The sequence below is a fragment of the Ursus maritimus genome, unplaced genomic scaffold, assembly GCF_017311325.1.
Source record: "Ursus maritimus isolate PB19 unplaced genomic scaffold, ASM1731132v1 scaffold_25, whole genome shotgun sequence".
NCBI lineage: Eukaryota > Metazoa > Chordata > Mammalia > Carnivora > Ursidae > Ursus > Ursus maritimus.
In genome coordinates, this window is record NW_024425008.1 from 31,832,698 (window position 1) to 31,853,865 (window position 21,168).

Consider the following 21,168-nt stretch of genomic DNA (forward strand, 5'->3'; position numbering starts at 1 on the left):
GGGAGGCGCCGCCCGCGCGGCTTCGGAGGCGCTTCCTGGGCGCAGCGGGCGCGGGAGGCGCGAGAGGCGCGAGAGGCGCGAGAGGCGCGGGGACAGCGCACCTGGAGCGCCCGCAGGCCCGGCTGGCGCGCGCGGCGACATGGAGGACGGCGTGCTCAAGGAGGGCTTCCTCGTCAAGAGGGTGAGCGCGCCGGAGCCCCTCCGGACACTGGCCCGGCGGGCGGCGGCGGGCGGCGGCTCCCGGAGCCCAGTCCCCAGCCCGCGCTGGACGGCGGGCTCGGCGGGCCGAGGGCGGCCGGGGGCCGGGGGCCGGGGTCGGAGGGCGGCTTCGGGTGGAACAGAGCGGCCGGGGCACAGACAAGGAGGAGAGGCCCGCCGGGCCAGTGGTATGGGGTGGGGGGCGGCTCCTGAAGCGGACAGCTTAGTTAGAACAACTTCCTAAGATGTGGAGAGGACCGTGTTTAAATTTGCTGTATTAACACGACGTAAGTGCTCTGGGGCTCGCAGCGCCCACCTGTGTACTGCATCAGCTCCCGTACTCTCCACGGTAACCCCTGGGCCAGGAGGCAGCCCAGGCTGCTAAGCGCTTACGGTGCACCAGCCCCGGACCTTGCGTTCTTCGGTCCCCCAGCGGCCCCGCACGGGGGGCACCCTATTCCTCCCTCTCCCCAAAGGAGAAACAAAGTTCAAGGAGGTGCATTAAGCAGGTTGCTCAGGATCTGGGAGCTCGTGGGTGATGGAGCACGTGCAAACCCACTAAGGTTGACTCCAAGCCTTGTGCTGCCCACCGCAGGGTGGGGGGTGTTCTCACCGAATGACAGATGAGGAAACGGATGAGACCGCTTGTCCACAGCCGCAGGACTAACAACAACTGGGACACAGCCTCCATCCTCAGTCTTTGCCCATGGCCCACGTGGCCTTTCCCTTAGCCAGCAAGAGTCCAGACAGACACAGAACACGCAGCTCAAGGTGGAAAATGAACCAAAGAGCAGCAGCAAGAGGAAGTTCGGTATTTTAAAGTTCTTTGAACATTGATGTTGACACTGAGGGTTTATACTAACATAACAGCAGAGCATAAAATCTGGTGATAAGCCTTTTGGCTGTTCTACTGAGATTATAGCTTTGGGAGGGAGATGGAGGAAAAGGGAGGAAGGGGCTCCCCCTCGCATTGCCTCCCCTGGAGGCCAGAGTAGCCCTGAAGTCTCCAATTGCTTTCAGGTCAGTAGGGAATGTAGCCATGTTATGTTACACATTATTTGATATAGGAGGGCGGGTGTGTTGTTTGCTCAAAACCGTAAGCAGGAGGCTGATGCCGGATCAAGGGTCAGGCTGGACACGAGCAGGTACCAAATTCCAAGGCACGGTGATTAGAGCGATAGCCTGGTCCCTCTCGGTTTGTGGAGGCAGCTGCCCCTCAGAGAGACAGCCAGTGGCAGGGCCTCTGCAGCTCCCACTTCTCTGAAGCTCCTGAGGGGAGCAGGAGAGCATGACTTGGGCAGAGGCTTTGGTGGGCATTGTTGGTTGTCCAGATAGCTGGGGCTGTCTGGGAGGGGCCTCCCCCTGTTGCTGGGGTTACCTCACAAGATTCCCCACCACTGCCACCACCACGCAGAATCAGGGAAGGCGAGAGGGAGGGAAGGACCTGAGTTCTCTTCAGGATGGCCGCTCAGTCCTGGGTGGCTGGCTTGGGGAGTCCAGGGTGCAGGGAAGTGAGGACAGTCTAGCCCCCAAAGCCCACAGAAGGGGCCTGGCTGACATGGGGAAAGCTCATTCCAGCCATACCCAAAGACGGGAGTGTGGAGGCTGGCCCGAGGCCAAGGGAAGTCACACCCTTTCCTCAGAGGTGAGGGACCTGGCCCTGGGGCCCCTGCTCCCAGTTCCCGCCCACGGATCCAAGTCAGCTTTCTCTCCCCCTTAACGCCTTTCCTCCTGGGTGGCAACAGCAGCTTCTGTGTCCGCTGGCGAAGTTGCAGAGTTATGGCCATGGGATTCCATAGATTTAGGAGGGTTTTCAGCCCTGGGGGGGAGGGTGGGGGGGAGGGCCCGAGCGAGAAGCCCAGAGTACAGAACAGCCATCACCCGTGAGGGTGAAGCAGGAGACAGGCAGGGGCATGATGGATTTGGCTCTTACTCCCGCCCAGACACGAAAGAAGCAAAGCTCCAGGCAAAATACAGGGGACTCACTTGGCCTGGCTTTAAAGGAGGGTGAGGGGGAAGGAAGCGGGATCAGCATGGGCATGATTGCTTTTCCTTTAAGAAGACGCTGAGGCCCTTCAGGCGCTGTTGCCTGCTCACACATCCACACATCCGCTCACACATCCGAGGACACTCTTAGAAAATGACATGGCAATGTTAACACACTTTGGCCTAAAACTTTCCTTTGTCGGACTCTATACCACGAAAATACCATTAAAGCTTTATGAACAAAGTGTTATTTTTGTAGTGAAAAAACTGGAAACTACCTATATGTCCCCACGAATAAATGACGAAGTATATTATGGTTATGCAGATGTTTAAAATGCTTATGATATGATAACCCAAAGAGTAAAAATATACAAGGTATTAGGAAAAAATAGGCATAGAAGAAAAAAGTCTAGGAGTTCTGCAGGCTAGAAGTCTGAAATCAAGGTGTTGGCAGGGCCATCCTTCCTCTGAAACCTATAGGGGAGAGTCCTCCCTTGCCTCTTCTGTAAAAGGAAAGTCCAGATTTTTCCTTCTCCTGTAGGGGAAAACTTTGTTCCTCCCTATTGTTTCTTTATCCTGTGAGTCTCCTTTACTTTTACACAGAACACTGCCCTTTTGACACTGCTGGTCCCCAAATGTGTGGAGGTTTTTCCCCACACCAAGCAATTCTCTGTGACACCAGCGGCATGTCCTACCATTTAATTCCATTCTGACACTGTCTACCTGGAGAGAGCGTCATGTCCCACAGGTCAAGGGATCCGTCCCACAGGACTGCCCCCCATCACCCCCACCCCACCGTGCCCATACTTCAGACACTGGTCACAAGCCCAGGTTATCACTTGTGGGTCTGACCAACGGGCTAATCGTTTGGATGTTCCAATGACCCCCTTTTCCATTTCAGTTAATTTGCTGCAGTGGCTCACAGAACTCAGGGAAACACATTTGCCAGTTGACTACAGGCTACGGTAAATGATACAGATGAACAGCCAGTTGGAAAAGCTGTGTAGGGCGAGATATGTGGGAAGGGGCGTGGAGCTTCTGTGTCCTCTCCTGGCATGCCGGTCTCAGTACCTCCGTGTAGTCAACAACCCAGAAGCTCTCTGAACCCCATACTTCTGGGATTTTGTGGAGACTTCATCACATAGGTGTGATTGATCATTTTCAGCCCTTCTTGCTTCTCAAGAGAATCAAGCCTGTAACTGTGACTTGTTCTTTACGATGACCAGGCTTCGTCCAAGAACCCACCCGGAGTCACCTCATGAGAACAAAAAATGCTTCTAGCAGCCAGGACATTGCAAGGGTTTCAGGAGCTCTGTGCCAGGAATGGGGGGCAGAGACCAACACACACACACACACACACACACACACACACACACACATGNTCTCTGGCTTGTGGAAGCATCACTCCAATCTCTGCCTCTGCCATCTCGTGACCATCTTCTCCCTGTGTATTTCAGTGTCCGAATTCTCCACTTTGTATAAGGTATTAGGGCCACCCTAATACAGTATGACTGCCTCTCATCCTGATCATATCTGCAAAGGCCCCATTTCCAAACAAGATCACATTCGTAGGTACCAGGGGTTAAGAATTCAACATACCTTTTGGGGGGGACATAATTCAATCCATAACAGGTACCATCTCCGCTTCTTTGGGGTTGTAGGGTCTTGGGCAAGAACTTTCTGAGCCTTAGTTTCCTCATCATTGAAGGTATGGAGTAGTATGGGCTTTTTTGAAGGGTCCCTCCAGCTGTAACATTCCATGCCTCTTAAGCCCAGCCATGGAGTTGCTATCCCAGCTTATGGACTCTCCTCCCTCCCCCTAAAGGGATTCTAGGGATCCTAAGCTGTTCGTGGTCCCACTGGCCTCTGGCCCCGGCCAGCCGTTTGCAGACAGGAGCCTGGAGGGGGAAGAATCTGCCCAGGTATAGGGAGGTCTGGGATATTTTTCAGCTATACCACTGTGGTTTTGGTCTCCGACCCCCTTTACCTGGTGACTTTGAGCCAGTTCCTTGTTTCCTCTGAGCATGGCGTGTTTATCTGTAGACTGGGGGTAATGGTGTTCTTCCTATTTGGTGGGTTGTTACCACAGCCTCCAGTTGAGCGGCCTGCTCCAGGCTGGCCGCTTCGTCCAGCTGTTCTGCCGCAATAGGGTCGGGGTGATCTTTTCAACATGACAACCCAAGCTTTTTCGTCATCCTTCTAGTTAAAAGTCTTCAAGGACACCCCTCTGGCCACAATATAAAGATCAAACTTTCCAAGATGGAACCTGAAGCCGACTGGAACCGCGTCGCTTCCCCTGTCCTTTGCCCACAGGCCTCTGTGCCGAAGCCATATAGAACCACTTGGAGTTTCTCAAAGGTGGAAGTGGCTCAGGCTCTCCCTTCCCTGCCTTCCTGACCTGGCCATCTCCACTCAGCCTTCCAGACTCAGCCCTCGCATCAGCTCCTCGGGGAGCCTTCCTCACCCCTCTCAGCCTCCTTAGCCCCCTCCTCCAACGGAGCTGCTTTTTGGGGTTTGCATCGTGACCTGTTCTACTTCTCTGGTTCTGTGACACTCACCCCAAAGCTTAACATCTTAAAACAACAAACACTTATTATCTCACACGGTTTCTGAGGGGCAGGTATTCAGGAACATCTCGGCTGCGAGATTCAAGTCTCTCAGGAGGTTGCAGCGAAAATGTTGCCCAGTGTGGCAGGCTCCTGAAGGCTTGGCTGACCGGACGATCCAACTGCAAACTCCCTCACATGGCTGCTGGCCGGTGGCCTGGGTTCCTCACCTCTCTCTAGGCGCTGGTCATGATGTGGCAGCGAGCTTTCCCCAGAATACATGGTCAGAGAGAGAGTCCCCAAGACCGGAGCTACAGGGTCTTTTATAACCTAATGTCAGAACTGACAATTCATCCCTCTGCCATATTCTCTTGGTCACACAGACCAACCCTTGAACAATGTGGGAAGAAACTATATAAGGGTGTGAATATTAGAAGGTGGGGATCCTGGGCGACCGCACCAATCATCTGTCCTAGAACTTATCACACTGGCTGCCATCACGGTCTGTCTCCTCCACTGTCTTAGGTCAGAATCTTGTTCATCTTTGTCTCCCTGCTGCCAGCACAGCGCTGGCTGTAGTAGTCGCTAGTCATTGATTATTGAATGCATAGATAAATGAATGAATGATTTCCCTAGTCATCTCATGAGGATTTTTGTCTATTTGAATTTCAATTCATTTTCCATTATAAAAATAATAATGCTTATTATTTAAAAAAAAAAAAACTAGAAAAGTACTCACGGCCATAAACTGAAAAATAAGTTTTCATTCTTGTTGCCCTGTATCCAATCTTAGTCCTTAGAGATGATAACTATTATCTTTCCTGAGGTATCCCTTCAGAAATTTTCTGAAATAACTACTAGAGTTATTTTTAGGTACCGTATGAAAACATGTAAGTGAAAGTGCTTTGCCTGTGTTGAAGACCATGGGCGCTGTGATTCTTGGTAGGCTCAGACTGCTGGGTTTGACCTTGAGGGTTCCACCAGTGACCTTTCCTGCCATCTGTTAGGATTGGAATCCCTCCATTACAGCCACAGTGGGCATGGTATTGTTACACAGTTAGAATATTTTGCAGTATTTTATTATAAGCAATGATCCAAAGTGTCTTAATACATAAAACCTTTTCCATATGCTAGACGATTTATTCAGCACACATTCCCAGAAGTGGAATTATTGGGTCAAAGAATTTGAACAGTTTTTATGAGGGTCACCAGCTGCTTCAGGGTTTCTGCCTGCATGGTAAATCCTTTCTCCTCAGTCTTTCTCTTCAGACCTGTCTCCTTTGCTGTCAGGATTCGTAGTTGCTCATGAACACATTCCACTCTAGTGAGTTTGAACAGAAGGGGATTTCATGGAGGAATATTAATTACTAAGTAACTCAGGAATATTTGGGAGGGCCAGAGAACCTGGCTGGGATGCTATACAGCCAGGAACGATGTAGCTGGACAAAAATACCCAACAGCACCACCAGATATTTCTAGTGGAAACATCACTGCTGACATTATTTGCTGTTTGTCCCTGATAGCTCTGGAGACTGGGTGTCAGAAGGACCTCTTCTTCCAACACCACTCTTGCCCAAAATTCCTGTCTCCTCCTGTTAGGTGGCTGCCAGATAGGCATCAGTTCCCCATGCGTGGGAGTGGCAGCTACTTGGTCACCTATCTGTTGCCTTTGTGCCAAGGATTCTGGGAAATGTAGCGTTTTGTCCAGGAAAGTACAGACTCCATATTGGTTTGTCCTGTTCAACATCTGTTGGTGACACTTTTCTCTCTGATATCTCCAAGCCCCATTTCTCCTCTCCCTGTTGTTTTAGTTTGTTAGAGCTGCTGAAACAAAAATACCACAGACAAGTCAGCTTAAACTGAGATTTGTTTTCTCGCAGTTCTGGGGGCTAGAGTACAAGTCAAGCTGTCAGCAGGTTTGGCTTCTTCTGAGGCCTCTCTCCTCGGCTCGCCGATGGGCGACTTCTTGCTGTGTGCTCGCATGGTCTTTCCTCTGTGCATATGCCTCCCTGATGTCTCTCTGTGTGTCTAAGTGTCCTTTTCTTATAAGGACCCCAGTCACATTGGGTTAGGGCCCACTTAATGACCTCATTTTAACCTAATCACCTCTTTAAAGCCCTATCCCCACATCCAGTCGACACTGGGAGTTAGGGCTTTAATATATGAATGTGTGTGAGCAAGGGTGGACATAATATAGCCCGTAACACCTGTTTTAAGGTTTAACATGATTTCGCCCTCTCCCCTTCTCCACCTCACACCTGCCCCCATTCCATCAACTAGGATTGCATTCTCTCCATACGAAATCTTTTGAGCCAGCAATTTACTGCAAATGCTGCTCCAGGAGCCCCACAATAGGGGGTCATTGAGAAAGGGGACCTGAGTCTGGGCCACGTGGAGAGCAGTAGAGAACCTCAGCCTCTGAGAAGCTGGAGCTAAATCTTTTTTGTTTCTTTAAACATGTCTACCCACATCAAGAGCAGCTGTCAACCGTCATGTTACATGTCGATCCTGAGTACGGGACAGAGTGGAGAGAGCTAAACGTAAAATTCAACTTGACTACGAGAGTCATCTCATGCGAACAGCCTGATTGCCATGCAGTGTGATAGCACTTAGACATGTTAATAAACTCTTGTCAGATTAACATGGTTAGAAGTTTTATTTAGCTGCCACAGTAAATTCTGTTTGGGCACAGCCCAGTGCTCACTCGTCAACTCCTTCTACAACTTTTGGTTCCCTAACAGCACTCACTGCACACTGAGCAATCACAGTACCACAGATGTGAGAACTCAAGGAGCTTTTGAAAGGCATCAATGCTAGGAAATGTGAGGAAATGCATGAATTGGGGAAATGGTCTCCGGTTCAGACAAAGCGCATCTCTCTTAGAGTCCAGTCCTTATTGGGCTCTGCTCTGGGAAATATGCCAGGAAAGTTCCTTTCATGAGTGTGTACTAAACCCATTCCTTACTGATTCCTCAGTAGACATTCCCTCATCTGTTGGTCTGTTTTAGAAATAGGCTCTTTGCCTTTACTTGACTACCCTGTTCGTTGGCTCTGTGACCCACCCGAGAATCCCCCCAAATACCCTGCCTTTTAGGCTTGTCAGACCAGACTTAGCAAGATTCTTAGGGTCCTTAGCACTGGTAGACTGTTTGTGGCTTCAATTTTACAAATTGCCTACATCCTTTGACTAGTAATATTCTTTCTAGGAATATATCCTAAGGGGAAAAAAATCTGAGATGCAGGTCAGAATTTATGTGCAAGGATATTCACTGTGGAATTGTTTATAACAGTGAAAAAAACAAAACAACCTCAGCTACAAACAATAGGAGACTGACAAGCAAATGTTGCATCCACCTAGTGGTTATTAAAAACTATGTTGTAAAGAAATATATTGGTGTGAGAAGATGCCCAGCAAAGCTCAACAAAACAAACTCGATAGTAAATAACTATAGGTAACATGGTCCTGATTTTTTTTTTAATCAGAAAGTAAAAACTAAGAGGAAAAAAGACTATAAGAAAACACAAAGTGTTAGCAATGGCTGTCTCCTAGTGGTAGGACTTTCTCTTCTGTATATTGCACAGGTTCTTTCAAGGTTTATAATCACAAAAAAGGCCAACTGGGAACTGGAAGGTTAATGCCAAAGGTCTTTGTTACTAACTTAAAAGAGATGACAAGGAGATCCAGACAGATGATGCTTTTTTCATGAAAATGAAAACAAAGGTACGATTTTGAGCTGGATCCTTTGACTATTAAGGACATTATTAGGGCAACTGGTGAAACTTGGGTGGAGGTTGTGGAATTGATGAAAATAACACATTAATGGAAATGTCCTGATGTTGATGGTTGCATTGTGGTTGTGTTGGAAATATTCCTCCTCCCCTCTTTTGTAGGAGATACACAATAAAATATTCCAAAGTGGTGGAGCATCATGTTAAAAATTTACCCTTGGATGATTCTGTTAAAAAAAGTTCTTTAGGGGCGCCTGGGTGGCACAGCGGTTAAGCGTCTGCCTTCGGCTCAGGGCGTGATCCCGGCGTTATGGGATCGAGCCCCACATCAGGCTCCTCCGCTGGGAGCCTGCTTCTTCCTCTCCTACTCCCCCTGCTTGTGTTCCCTCTCTTGCTGGCTGTCTCTCTCTGTCAAATAAATAAATAAAATCTTTAAAAAAAAAGTTCTTTAATACTATTCTTCAGCTTTTCTCTGAATTGAAATTATTTTTTTTAAAGATTTTATTTATTTATTCGAGAGAGAGAGAAACAGAGACAGAGCATGAGCACAGGGGAGGGGCAGTGGCAGAGGGAGAAGCAGGCTCCCCGCTGAGCAGGGAGCCCAGCTCAACTAGACTCAGGACTTGATCCCAAGACCCTGAGATCATGACCTGAGCAAAAGGCAGACGCTCAACTGACTGAGCCACCCAGTGCCCCTGAATTGAAATTATTTTAAAATTAAAAAAACAAAATGAGGGGTTTGTTTTTGTTTTTTTTTTAAAGATAATGCTGTCCCCTTTTTGGACAGTTGATTCCACGGCACAGTCTGGCTACCTGGGCCATTGGGACTCTTCTCCCTGAACTCAGTGTTGTCCCCTCAGCCACCTCACTGCAGGGCTCTCCTGTCTATCCTCAGGGTCACATTGTCCACAACTGGAAGGCGCGATGGTTCATCCTTCGGCAGAACACGCTGTTGTACTACAAGCTTGAGGGGGGTCGGAAGGTGACCCCTCCCAAGGGCCGGATCCTTCTGGATGGCTGCACCATCACCTGCCCCTGTCTGGAGTATGAAAACCGACCCGTAAGTGAAGGCCCCTGCTTCCCGCCTTCTCCTGCCTCGGACCCTCCCACCTCTGGCCTCTTTGGTGAGGGGGGTGTGGGTGAAGAGCTGAGTTATCATTGAAAAACCTAAATCCAAGTCCTGCTGCACTACGTACCAGGTGTGTGACTTTGAGCGAGTAACTGAACCTCTCTGAGCCTTAGTTCCTCATCTATAAAATGGGGTAGAATAATGACACCTCGCTATCTCCCGTGATTGTGTTGGGGATCATGATGGAAGGTGATGGTCTGTCAGAGCACTTTGTTGGCTCGGAGGCACTACACACATGGGAGCAATTACTCCTACCTTGGAATTTAATATGGTGGCTTCCATCCCCTGAAGGGGGTGTGTGTTCCAAAAGTCAGGTGCAGTTTCAACCCCATCATCAAAAAGGTATCTGAATCATTTTTTGAGGGCCCGTTATGTGCCAAGAAATTTGCTAGGCTTGGAGGAGTCAAGGAAGCAAATGGTAAGAGTGTTTTTCCTTCAGTTATTAATCTTATCATGAAAGCAAGTGGTTAATTGAAAAACATTCAGAATTCCAAATGTTGGCACAAACATGATTAGCTGTAGAAAACACTGTATTCCTGAAGAGGAGGAAGATGTAATTAGAGGCTGTCTGAGTCAGGTACGGCATTGGGAGGAATAGAGATTTGGCAAAGATCTGAAAGAGGAGAGAGGCAGACGTTCTGGGCAGGTGGAAAGTCTTGAGTAAAAGTGAGGGGCAAGATAGATTTGGAGAAAACAATGGCCCGTGTGGCCAAAGGGGAATGTTCCCCCAGGGGGCAGTGGGAGATTGGCTGGGGCCAGATGGAGGAAATGGGGAGTCGCTGAAGGTTCTGAGAGAATGGATGGGTAAAAAACACTCAGGAGGACTAAAATGAGGAACTACTCTCTGTTCCTAATAAGTTACTAGATCCATAAAGAAGGGATCTTACATTTTCTTCTTTCTCTTTTTCTTTTTCTTTTTTTTTAAGTATTCTCTACGCGGGGCTTAAACTTACAACCCCAAGAACAAGAGTTACACGTTCCACCGACTGAGCCAGCCAGGCACCCCACCATTTTCTTCTTTCTTACCATGTTTTTCTTCTTTGACTCTTCTAGACCAATTGACAAGCCTTCTAAGTATGAGAAAATATTCATGACAGTCCATTCTGGGTGGTGGGTTTCTTGGTATTTGTTATGTTAACCACTGTATTCTTTTGTAGTTTTGAATCTTTCTCAAGAGAACAAAGGAAGGTATTAAAAAATGAGGCATGAAGTAAGGCAAAAAGTAGGGGGACCTCGAGAAAACATTGTGAAGGAAATGTCCACAGGACATGGTTGACTGGATGTTGAAGGTGAAGGAGAGAGGTGTTGGGTGTAATTCCAGCCTAGGAGGCTGCAGAAAGGCAATGGAGGGAATGTCCTTCTACAGCTTCCTGCTGCCAACCTGCAGGTGCTGCTGATGAAGAGGGAAAAGTCAGGTGGGGCAGTGTTCTTCTGCGTGGAGGCAGGGCTGCTGGAGAACGCCCAGCCTGGGCAGACTGGGGCTGCACCTTCCTCCTTGTCGTGTCAGAAGACCAAACACGGTGTCTGGACCCAGAGCAGACGATTAGCAAATGTTTGCTGAATTAATGTTTAAGAGAGAAGACAAATTTACAGATAAGCGAGATGATTTTAAGAGAGAAAAACCCTACTTTTCTAAGTGAATTTAAGACTCTAGTTCTCAATAAATTATACCCCAAAACTTGTAGGTTAACTTGTTGACCCGATGCCCCTTAATAATCTTTAAGGAACGGTAGAGAGCGAAAGTGCTGGTCTAATGGGCTGGACCTAGAAAGACTCAAAAAAGGACACAAGTTTAATTTGCTAACTGGAGTTGTGAGCTTCATGTTAATTCCCAGACGGTCATCTGCCCGGTTCATGAGTCCTTGAGCTGGAAGAGGTCAAGAGGAGCCTGTAGGTTCACTAAGAACAAGTTATAAAGTGTATATATGTGTATGTGTGTGTATATATATATATTTAAGTTAGGGAAGCTATAAAAGAGTATGCTTGGATTTCACATGAAATTTTATAGTCTCTCCTGAAATTCTTTCATGAAAATGTTGACTGCCGACAGACAGAGCAGGTATGCGGAGCTGGTTGAATCTGTACTCCCACAATGCTGGTGAGTGAGTCAGTGCTAACTTGGAGGAACAGATTCATGGTACTCTTCGGGACTGTGAGCCAGCCTTGTCTTATCACCGTTTTGCTGTTAGTTGAGGGATGTTAAGTTTGCAAGCGAAGCAAGTTGGGAAATAATATATTGGAAACCAGAATGGGATGAAAGAATGCCTCTGTTTCCCCAGCTGTAGGCCCATTCTACTCAGAAGGACATTTGATAGGGTCAACATCCAAATCCCATAATGGTCCAAAAGAACCCCTCGATGCCCATTTAAAGAATGGAGGAGATGCCGCCTACCTGAAAAGGACTCTTGGCTGACAGCACAGAGTGTGCGTCTACAGGGCCATCAGTCAGTGTGGCCTCGGGCTGTCAGCCCCGTGCCACCCCATGCCCCTCAGAGCTTTCCCGGAGCAGCTGGTTCCGTTCACGGCTCGTAGCTTCTGAGAATGCTGACCACCTGCAGACTGTGTGGCAGAGCGTGAGTTGGTTAAGAGTTTAAACCATACCCTGTGAGAAGTGTGTGAAAGATTGGGGATGCTTGGACTGAAGAAAAGAGCACGGAAGGGAGGGTAAGGAGCAGCGCCGCCAAGGTAGGGGTTCGTATCCCCATATGACAGATGAAGAAAGCAAGGCCCGGTGGGGTTCCTTAATGTGTCCAAGCGTCCATAGCTAAGTGGCAGAGCTGGGATTTGCGTTCAGATCAGTCTGCCTTGAAAGCCAGTGTATTTCAGCACAGGGACTGTCGTGGGAGGTGAGGTTAGTCTGTGAGGTTCTCAAAGGCAGAATCGGAAGCAGGGGCCCAAGTGCCCAGGAAGCAGTCCCTATGCTAAGTGGTCCATGCCAGAGGGAGAGCTTGCCTTACGAGGCCACGAGCCTCCTGTGGCTTGAGGTGTACAAGGGGATCTTTGAAGACCCCCCACTGGGGTGTGGCTGAGGGGGTTGGGCATTCGACAGCCCCCAGACCTCTGTGTCCCGGGTCTGCTGTGGGCCTGTCATCATAGCTGCCCCACCACCATTTTCTTGCCCGCTGGGCCTCTGGGTGCTGGTCTGACTGGCTGTCTCTTCCCACAGCTCCTCATTAAGCTGAAGACTCGAACATCCACCGAGTACTTCCTGGAGGCCTGTTCCCGAGAAGAGAGGGATGCCTGGGCCTTTGAGATAACGGGGGCTATTCACGCTGGGCAGCCGGGGAAGGTCCAGCAGCTCCACATACTGAAAAACTCCTTCAAGCTGCCCCCTCACATCAGCCTGCAGTGAGTGCCCGGCCCCCCGCCCCTTGCCCTGCCTGGCTTTGCTGCAGCCTCTTCTTTCTGTGTGATGCAGGGAGGGGGCTCCGTGGTTGCCGCGCAGGCCTGTCTGGTGGCAGCCCTCAGGCCCTCCCGACCTGCGCTGCTCCTCTGAAACCTCTTGGGGCCTCTGCTGCTTTCGCCCACCTCAGTGTCTTGAGACCCTCCCTGCAGTTTCAGCCAGGGTGCCCAGGGCTCCGTCACAGCCCCCCAGGAATCTCCACTTGCCACGTCACTGGTCTTGTTTGCAGCCTGGTGGCAAGAGTGATGTGTTCAGGTAGCAGCTGCATTCTTGCTCTGTGAGGTTCCACATCCAGCCATTCATTCAGGCAACAGTTATAGAGTGCCTACTGCATGCCCCACACTGCACTGCTAGGTACCCCGGAGATGCAAATGGGAATACATCAGATCTCATCTCGGGGGCTTTCCCACTCAAGGACATAGATAGAAAATGAGACAAGATCTTCCATTGGTGGCAGGAATCGTCTCACAGAACAGAAAGCAGGTCACTGGTGGAGGCAGCACTCCAAAGTAGGAGTTCCATCACGGAGCCGGTTACAAGCGCAGGCAACACCCCCTAAGCTCCCAGGTAGCAGAACTGTTACACCCGCCGAAGACACAGGACGAGTCCCTTTGTGGGCTCCTTGAAGTCTTGCTTGTGCAGCAGGGCCGCTGCTAGACCGTGGTGAGTGCAGGGGGACGAGCAGCGCGGGCAGGAGGGGGTTCAAGTGATGGGTGACTTTGAGAAGTAGCTGGAGGAGATCACACTTTATGGTCATAGAGAATCATTATTGTACAATTTTTACTCTAAAATTAAAAGTCACAGCTCTTTAATTTTGCTACAAAAGTAGTACCTGTCTCATATAGAAACATTAGAGCATTTAGACGAGCAGAAGAAAAGAAACGTCTTAAAATCCTACCTCTCCAGTTCTGATGCAGCACGGAATACCCCCTTGCTTGGTGATGGGTATCATACCGTCGCCCCTTGCTTTATACCCTTGGCCGCAGCTCTTGGCCCCTCCCTCATAGTGTTGGTGCGATGAAGGGCGCCTCTCCTCTGTCTTCCTTCTGTGTAGCCGTATCGTGGACAAGATGCACGACAGCAGCAGTGGAATCCGGCCAAGCCCCAACATGGAGCAGGGAAGCACCTACAAAAAGACCTTCATAGGTGAGCCTCCCCTCTTGGGGTCTGGGACAGGCGGTGGGAACTGGGACCGGACTTGGCCATGCCAGCCCTCCTGCGTTGAGGCCAGAGCTGCCTGCGGCCAGCGGGCTGGTCCGAGATGGCCACATGTGGGTGTGGCCTTGGGTCTGCTCTTAGGTAGAGCCCAAGGCTGCCCAGGAGGGTAAGGTCAATGAGGTCACAGCCAAGCACCCCCAGGGAGTTTTGTCTATAGCCTTTTGTCTGACTGGGGCTGCACTTGCCCCAATGCAGGCTCCTCCCTGGTGGACTGGCTCATCTCCAATAACTTTTCTGCCAACCGTCTGGAGGCCGTGACCCTGGCCTCCATGCTCATGGAAGAGAACTTCCTGAAGCCAGTAGGTGTCCGAAGCATGGGAGCCATTCGCTCTGGAGACCTGGCCGAGCAGTTCCTGGATGACTCCACGGCCCTGTACACTTTCGTAAGTTAGGGAGGGAGTTCCTCTTGCCATGGGGGCAGAGGAAGGAGGAGGTAACAGAGTGAGCGCCAGGGGTCCACAGTCATGGGCGAGAGGCCTAGGGTTTGGGGACCTCTTCTCCCTCCAGGTGGAGTGAGGTTTCTGAATCGAGGATTTTCCTTTCCCTCTGGTAGCCCCCAGAGCCTGGAACTGGGACTTTTTTTGTAACACAGTCCTTGCTCTTTCCTTCCTGCTAGGCTGAGAGCTACAAGAAGAAGATAAGCTCCAAGGAAGAAATTAGTCTCAGCACTGTGGAGTTAAGTGGCACAGTGGTAAAACAAGGCTATCTGGCCAAGCAGGTATGCCTGCCTTGGAGAGGGGGGAGATGCACAGATGCCCCCAGAGGGTGAGAAGGGCTGAGAGTGCCTGAGGGCAGGTGCTCAGTTCCAGGAGAATCTGCTAAAGCAGGAACCAGCGGCAGCTGCCGGGAGCAAAGCAAGAGGCATGGACATGCCCCTTCTCCCTCTCTCTCTCTCTCTCTCTCTCTCTCTCTCTCTCTCACACACACACACACACACACACACACACACTCACACACACACAGAGTCCCAGACACAGAGAGATGCAGGGGAAACGTGCACGCGAGTCACGATCGCAGTCCCAGGGAACGGTGTCTGCAGCACCGCCCACTGCGTGCACTGGGCTGCAAGGGCCCTGCTTTGCCGCGCTGGTGTTTCGCATTTGCTGGCCTTCAGCCCCCTGACGCTTCCTGGGGTCTCTGCCTGCTTCTGTGCGACACCGCACACCTCCCTCATACACGAACAGAAAATGTCTTTTGTCCACCTACTGCGGTGGGTTGAAGATGACATTGTGTAATGTAACATCAGTGTTTAAAAACTGACTGTGGTCCCTCCTGCTAACCATGCCCAGGGGAGCATCCTTGTCACGGGCACACCTGCGTGCCTGACACACAGGCTGGCCTGCGAACAGAATCACCGTGTCCCAGCACGGGATGGGTAAGCGGACCTTCCGCACACCACTCGTGTTTGTGCATATCCTGCACACTGTGTGAATGGGCGTGTCTGTCCAGTGGACACACGTGCTGCTCGGCGCCATTCCCACTGGTACTTGGGGCACACGGCTGTGTCGCCTGCTTCTTGCGTATCACGATCCCCATCTGCTCTTAGATTACTTACCATGCCTGCGACTGCGTCTCTACCCCGAGGGCCGCGCCACTCCCAGGCTGATGGGAGTCTAGTGAGGGGAGGTCGCCCGTGCAGGGCAGGCCGGGAGGACGGTGTGAGAGGGACTCTGGAGGCTCCCGGCTAGAGGGCTAAGGAAGCGTTGTGATCTTGGGGGTGAAGGCAAAGAGAGTCATACGCATCAATATCTTCTACGTTTAGATTTTAACATAGAATTGATCATTTCTTACTCTTTCTGATGCAGAATGCTGAAGTGGTTTTTACTGTCGATGTGTGCACATATCCATGTAGCTGTAGGCTTGCTTTTGACACTTAAAAGTCGGTGTGCTTGGGTTCAAGTTTGCCTGTGAGCTCTTAGTCCAGTGGACACCTGCTGCCTCCCTGTCCTCCTTACACCCTGACTGGGTCTGGGTAATGCTCCCCTTTTCCTTCAGTGCTGACCCTCTTTGGTTCTGTCAACTCGACTAACTGTGGCAGTGTTTTTGCTCAAGTGTCTCTGAGAGGGAGGTCCACGTCACTGTAATCCTTGGGTCTGTAATCCAGCAGACTCCTTCCAGAAAGTAGTCCATTGTAGCAAGTTGGCTTGGGCATTAGACGCGTGGAAGTGGGAGGAAGGGACAGAGCTGTCACAGATGAGCCTTGAACCCTTTCTTTGCCTTAGGGGCACAAGAGGAAAAACTGGAAGGTGCGGCGCTTTGTTCTGAGGAAGGATCCGGCTTTCCTGCATTACTACGACCCTTCCAAAGTGAGTGCCGCGTGTCCACTTGGCACCCGAGTGTGAGGCTTCAGACACTTCTCTCCCGAGCGTACCGGGCAGCTGGCTCTACTTCCTTCCTTTCTCCCAGCGTCCCTGCCCTCACTTCTGCTGTGCTGTGCTTGTCCTTCCACGATCCTAGCTACACCTAACGGTCTGATCGTTTCTTTCTTCCAGCACGCTGTTGCCTGCGCAGACGGTTATCATTATTTTGAGAGGAAAGCACCTTTTAGTTTCTCCAAAGCTTTTTGTGGGGCTGGGGGGGTGGGGTGGGCTGATAAAGGAGACTCCTAACGGTGCTTTCTCTGCGGAGACACCATGAATTCTGCCCCTCAACCTTTTGTACCCACTGATGTTGTGGAAAGTTCCTTTTATCATGTACTATTTAAGCCATCATTCACTAATTTTCTTTTTCTTCTTTTCTAATCAATCGAAGAATTGCTACTCTGAGTTTCAGATAATAAGTATTATTGTATGATGAGTTGATCTAATTCCAGTCAAAAGCAAAGATAAACGGCCTTTGAGCTGGCCTGTCCAGCCTTGTCTTAGATGTATGATTTTCATTCAGTTTTTGAAATATTGAAGCTTGTCAGGCATCCCCAGCCTAAGGGGAGCGCCTGAAGGAATGACAAGGAGCCCTCTGGGACCTGGCAGACAACAGGGAGGGCCGAGGGCCAGGGAGGAGTGTGGCCCTGCTGCGGCTGGCAGTGAAACGAAGCCCAGACTTCCTTATGGTACATGTAACGTGACCACGTGATGTCCAAATTCAGCTTCCTGTATTGCAGATGACTCTCACTGGCTTCGCAAGAGGGCAACTCCTTTCTCCCTTTTGTGAGTTCACACTGTGCCTCATCAGGAATTCTTTCTGCTGCAGGAGGAGAACCGGCCGGTGGGTGGGTTTTCTCTTCGTGGTTCACTCGTGTCTGCTCTGGAGGATAATGGCGTTCCCACCGGTAAGGTGCAACTCCGTGCCAGCCTGCAGGCCTCGGGGTGCTCCCGGCTGCACTCGCAGCGGTGCTCTGCTGATGGGCTGAACAACGGGGGCCTGAGTAGGTCTCAGTGAGACGATGAGTACATTTTAGAGCCGATTTCAGAATGAGGGAAAGGGGCATGTGGGGTCTTCTTAGTGTTTTCACAACACAACTAAATAATCTGTCTCTGGTATTCCTCTTTCCCCTCAGTTTCTGTGCTTACTGGCAGGTAAGCTTCCACCTAAGAATAGTAGCCTACACAGTGTTTAAGGGTTAGCAATACACTCTAACATCTATGAGCATACTAATTTCACAATAGCCAGCTAAGAAAGACTGTAGTGTTCCCATTTAATGGATGTGGAAATTGAGGTTCAAAGAAGCTAAACAAATTAAAGTCAAGTCCCAAATCTGTGCCTACTTCTTTCTCACATAAACCTCCTGGATTCTCAGATGTGAACGGAACTGTAGATCTGTAGTTAGTGTAGGCAGTCGGCCAAGAGGGTGGAGGGGAGGGACGGGGAGCGGCAAGGTGGAAGAGAGGAAAGCAGGCTTCTGGTGGGATTCCCTAACCACATACATTGGTATTTAAGAAATACTTCATTTGGTGTATTTTTGTTCGTGGCTCAGTTCATTTCTAGCTGAAAGCAGACACGGATATTCACTCACGAATTTTTCTTCTGCCTAGGGGTTAAAGGGAATGTCCAGGGGAATCTCTTCAAAGTGATTACCAAGGAAGACACACACTATTATATCCAGGCCAGCAGCAAGGTTGAGCGAGCTGAGTGGATTGAAGCTATCAAAAAGCTAACGTGACAAGGAAATGTGTTCCTGAAGGAGCAGGACAGGATTCCTCCCTCCTACCAGATGGTACAGACAAGACTTCCTGCAGAATGGGAGTGTGTTAAGACTTTTAGCTTCTTTGTATATTTTGTATGGCTTTGCAGTTCCTTAGATCACAATTGGCAGTGGTGCTATTTCCTTCCCTGTCTTCCTGTTAACAGCCTGGAAATATTAGAACCGCCGTTAGGCATCAGCATTCTTGACTTTCACCCATCCTCACAGCTAGTAGGTGTCCCTGTTGTAACACTAACTAGTCATAATATAATACTAAATAAAACACTAGTCTCATGTTGGCTCTCTGAAGTGCTGTCAAAAACTAACTCCTTCTCTGGAATTAGTAAAAACTGACACGTTTCTAGCTATTAGACTTCCTGTACAAAGTTTTATAGTTTTCAAAGGTTTTTCATGCTTGAGGCTATACAAATTATGCAAGATTATGAAAACATCTCAAGTGATCTCTGTCACCAAGACATGCTTCATCTTAAAATGGGAATGGTGGCAAAATTTTGAACATGGTCTTGCTTTGAAAAATAAGCCTGCATAAGCATATACACTGCAGAAATCATGGACTCAATTGGAGAGATTAGTCACACATACAACAGAGTAAAATTACCACATTTCTATGAAAAGTGGCAATTCAGAAAGAGATGCAGAGCAGGAGCTGCTAAAGGACAGAGAATGATGTAAATGGTAAAAGAATTAAGGAATGGCATTTTGGTTTTTAAGTGAACCTTAATTGAGACATATAGGTACCAAGAAGCTTCACCAGTTGGGAGGTTAATCTGAAGTAGTGAAAAGTCTGTATCATACAATGTCTTTAAAAACATTTTTATTACTTTCAAGTTTATACAGTAATCTGGCACAAGCTACTGCCAGCATTCTTGCCAAGTACAAGTGCTCAGACTTCCTTTAATGAATAGATATGTAACTTACATTTAAGGGGAGTAGATACTTCCAAAGTGCTTAAGGAAAAAAATTTCCTTTTTAGTGTGAACTGTGTCCTCTTAATCTTGTCTAGAATACCTGACCTGAATGATCAGGAATTCCAAGCTAATGAGGTTTTATTTTATTCCTTACATTGTAAGAGACTGCCTTTTAAAGCACCATTTTCCATTTGGCATTTCACCAAGGTCTAATGTCCCTGGAATTAGTTTCTTTATTGCTCTTTGAATATCAACAGGTGTTTATCTAAATTAAACTGCGTTTGGTTTGATGGCTCGACTCCAAATTGGCACGATTGCACCCTGTTCTGTATAGGGGTATCAGAATCTTCGTGTGTTGAAAAAGTAGATGGCCATCACCTTGAGGCAACTCTTGCCAGAGTACTAGTACTTGAATTTTTAAAAATCCCAAACCATTTTAATGGTTCTTCACACTGAAGTAGCTAGGGCAAGTGTTTGAAAGGACGGCCGCTGAGTAATTGCCGTGACACGTAGCATGTCTCTGTAGCTTCTCACTAAATGAGCATTATCCATGTACATACTGGTTGTCTTGTTTTGCTATAAAACACAGCAAATGAAAATGTTTCTATGTTCCCATTTTTTCTCAGCTACTTTTGCCTTTCAATTACGATTAAACAAGACCCAAACTATGGCTGATTTTCAGTTGTTTCGCTTTAACTCAGGCAAATGGGGAGATGAAATTGTCAATTTTTAATGAAAAGTCATTGTATGGTGATCCCAGATTTGGATAAACTGGTCAATTGTCTTTGTTAATCTGTTCCTCAGGTTATTTGGAGCAGGGTGTGTAGCTTGTCCTCATATTTGAAAGTGATATTGTTAGGCCAGCAGGTATGTATGCTTTAAGTTTAATTCTCTCCTTCATGGTATCAGTGAGGTATTTAATTTTTTTGCTGGGAAGGTCATAAATTTTGCAAAACTGTTGTGGAACCGAGCAAAGGCTTACATGGGATAAAAATCACTCACCATGGAGGTCACCAGTACTTTGCAACGGTTATGCCTTGAAGTGTAAAAAACTCCGTAAACAAAGTGGAAATTCAATTCCCCTGTCTACAACAAACATTTAAAGAGCACCTGTTATACTTTGAGGACATTCTTGATGCCACAAGCTTTATAGACTTGTTTTCTGACTCCTCACAAAGACCGAAGTGAAAATCATGTGCCAATTTTGAGTACACCTAGATCCTCCTCTAAATATTCCCAGTATGGCAGGTACTAGCAATCGTGGCTACCTGTGGCAATAGCCATATGGTTATGCTTTTGGATTTAAAAGGCTAGTAGAGGCTGCTAAATTAAACAGGGACAAACCTTCAAAATAGGCATTAACTGTCTTACCAGTACACTTCTAGTTTCCAGTCCCTTTAATGTTGAATTAAGTCTAGTACTTAATTAAGGTGGGTTAGGTTTAATCTTTTAAGTATTTAAATAGCTATTCTTATGAATAATTAATAAAATAAATCTAGTACCTGAAGTATCCTAAGAGATTAAATCTATGAAACAGACCAAAGTAACTCAAGACTTTCTACACCCTGGATAATGTAGCTGTAACTTCAAACCATGTGTTATCTATGAAATTTATTTACCTTTATTATTTATTTACCTTTAGATTCATATACCTTTTAAACAATTAGCTCTTAAACATAAAAATGATGGAAATGTAGAAACATGATTGTAATTGTGTTTAATTAGATCCCTATTCCTTATTAAGAGCTGAAGCTCTAGGTGGCACCTAGTGAATGTTAATGGGGGAAAAAAATCAAAAGTTGGGCAATGATACTCGAAGTAACTAAAGAAGCAGCATCTTTAAAAACAAAACACTTTACCACCCTGAATTACAAACTCAGGGCAAGCAGCTTAGACCAACAAGGACCAGT

The 21,168-nt window shown here is 48.3% G+C and overlaps 1 protein-coding gene across 1 annotated transcript; it reads left to right on the forward strand.

Annotated features, from left to right (window-relative positions):
* Positions 1 to 43: 43 nt before the first annotated feature.
* On the forward strand, positions 44 to 19,928 carry PLEK2 (pleckstrin 2). The gene is made up of 9 exons (XM_040641765.1): positions 44 to 181; positions 9,355 to 9,519; positions 12,755 to 12,936; positions 14,046 to 14,137; positions 14,405 to 14,592; positions 14,826 to 14,927; positions 16,432 to 16,515; positions 17,399 to 17,477; positions 18,181 to 19,928. Exons 1-9 carry the CDS (start codon positions 140 to 142, stop codon positions 18,306 to 18,308), a joined length of 1,062 nt encoding a protein of 353 aa, XP_040497699.1. The 5' UTR covers positions 44 to 139; the 3' UTR covers positions 18,309 to 19,928.
* The last annotated feature ends 1,240 nt before the right edge of the window (positions 19,929 to 21,168 follow it).

Coding starts and splice junctions, on each gene's coding strand:
- PLEK2 (XM_040641765.1), top strand. CDS start 140: ATGGAGGACGGCGTGCTCAAGGAGGGCTTCCTCGTCAAGAGG. Junction 14,928..16,431: donor AAGGCTATCTGGCCAAGCAG/GTATGCCTGCCT, acceptor TCTTTGCCTTAG/GGGCACAAGAGGAAAAACTG. Junction 16,516..17,398: donor ATTACTACGACCCTTCCAAA/GTGAGTGCCGCG, acceptor TTTCTGCTGCAG/GAGGAGAACCGGCCGGTGGG.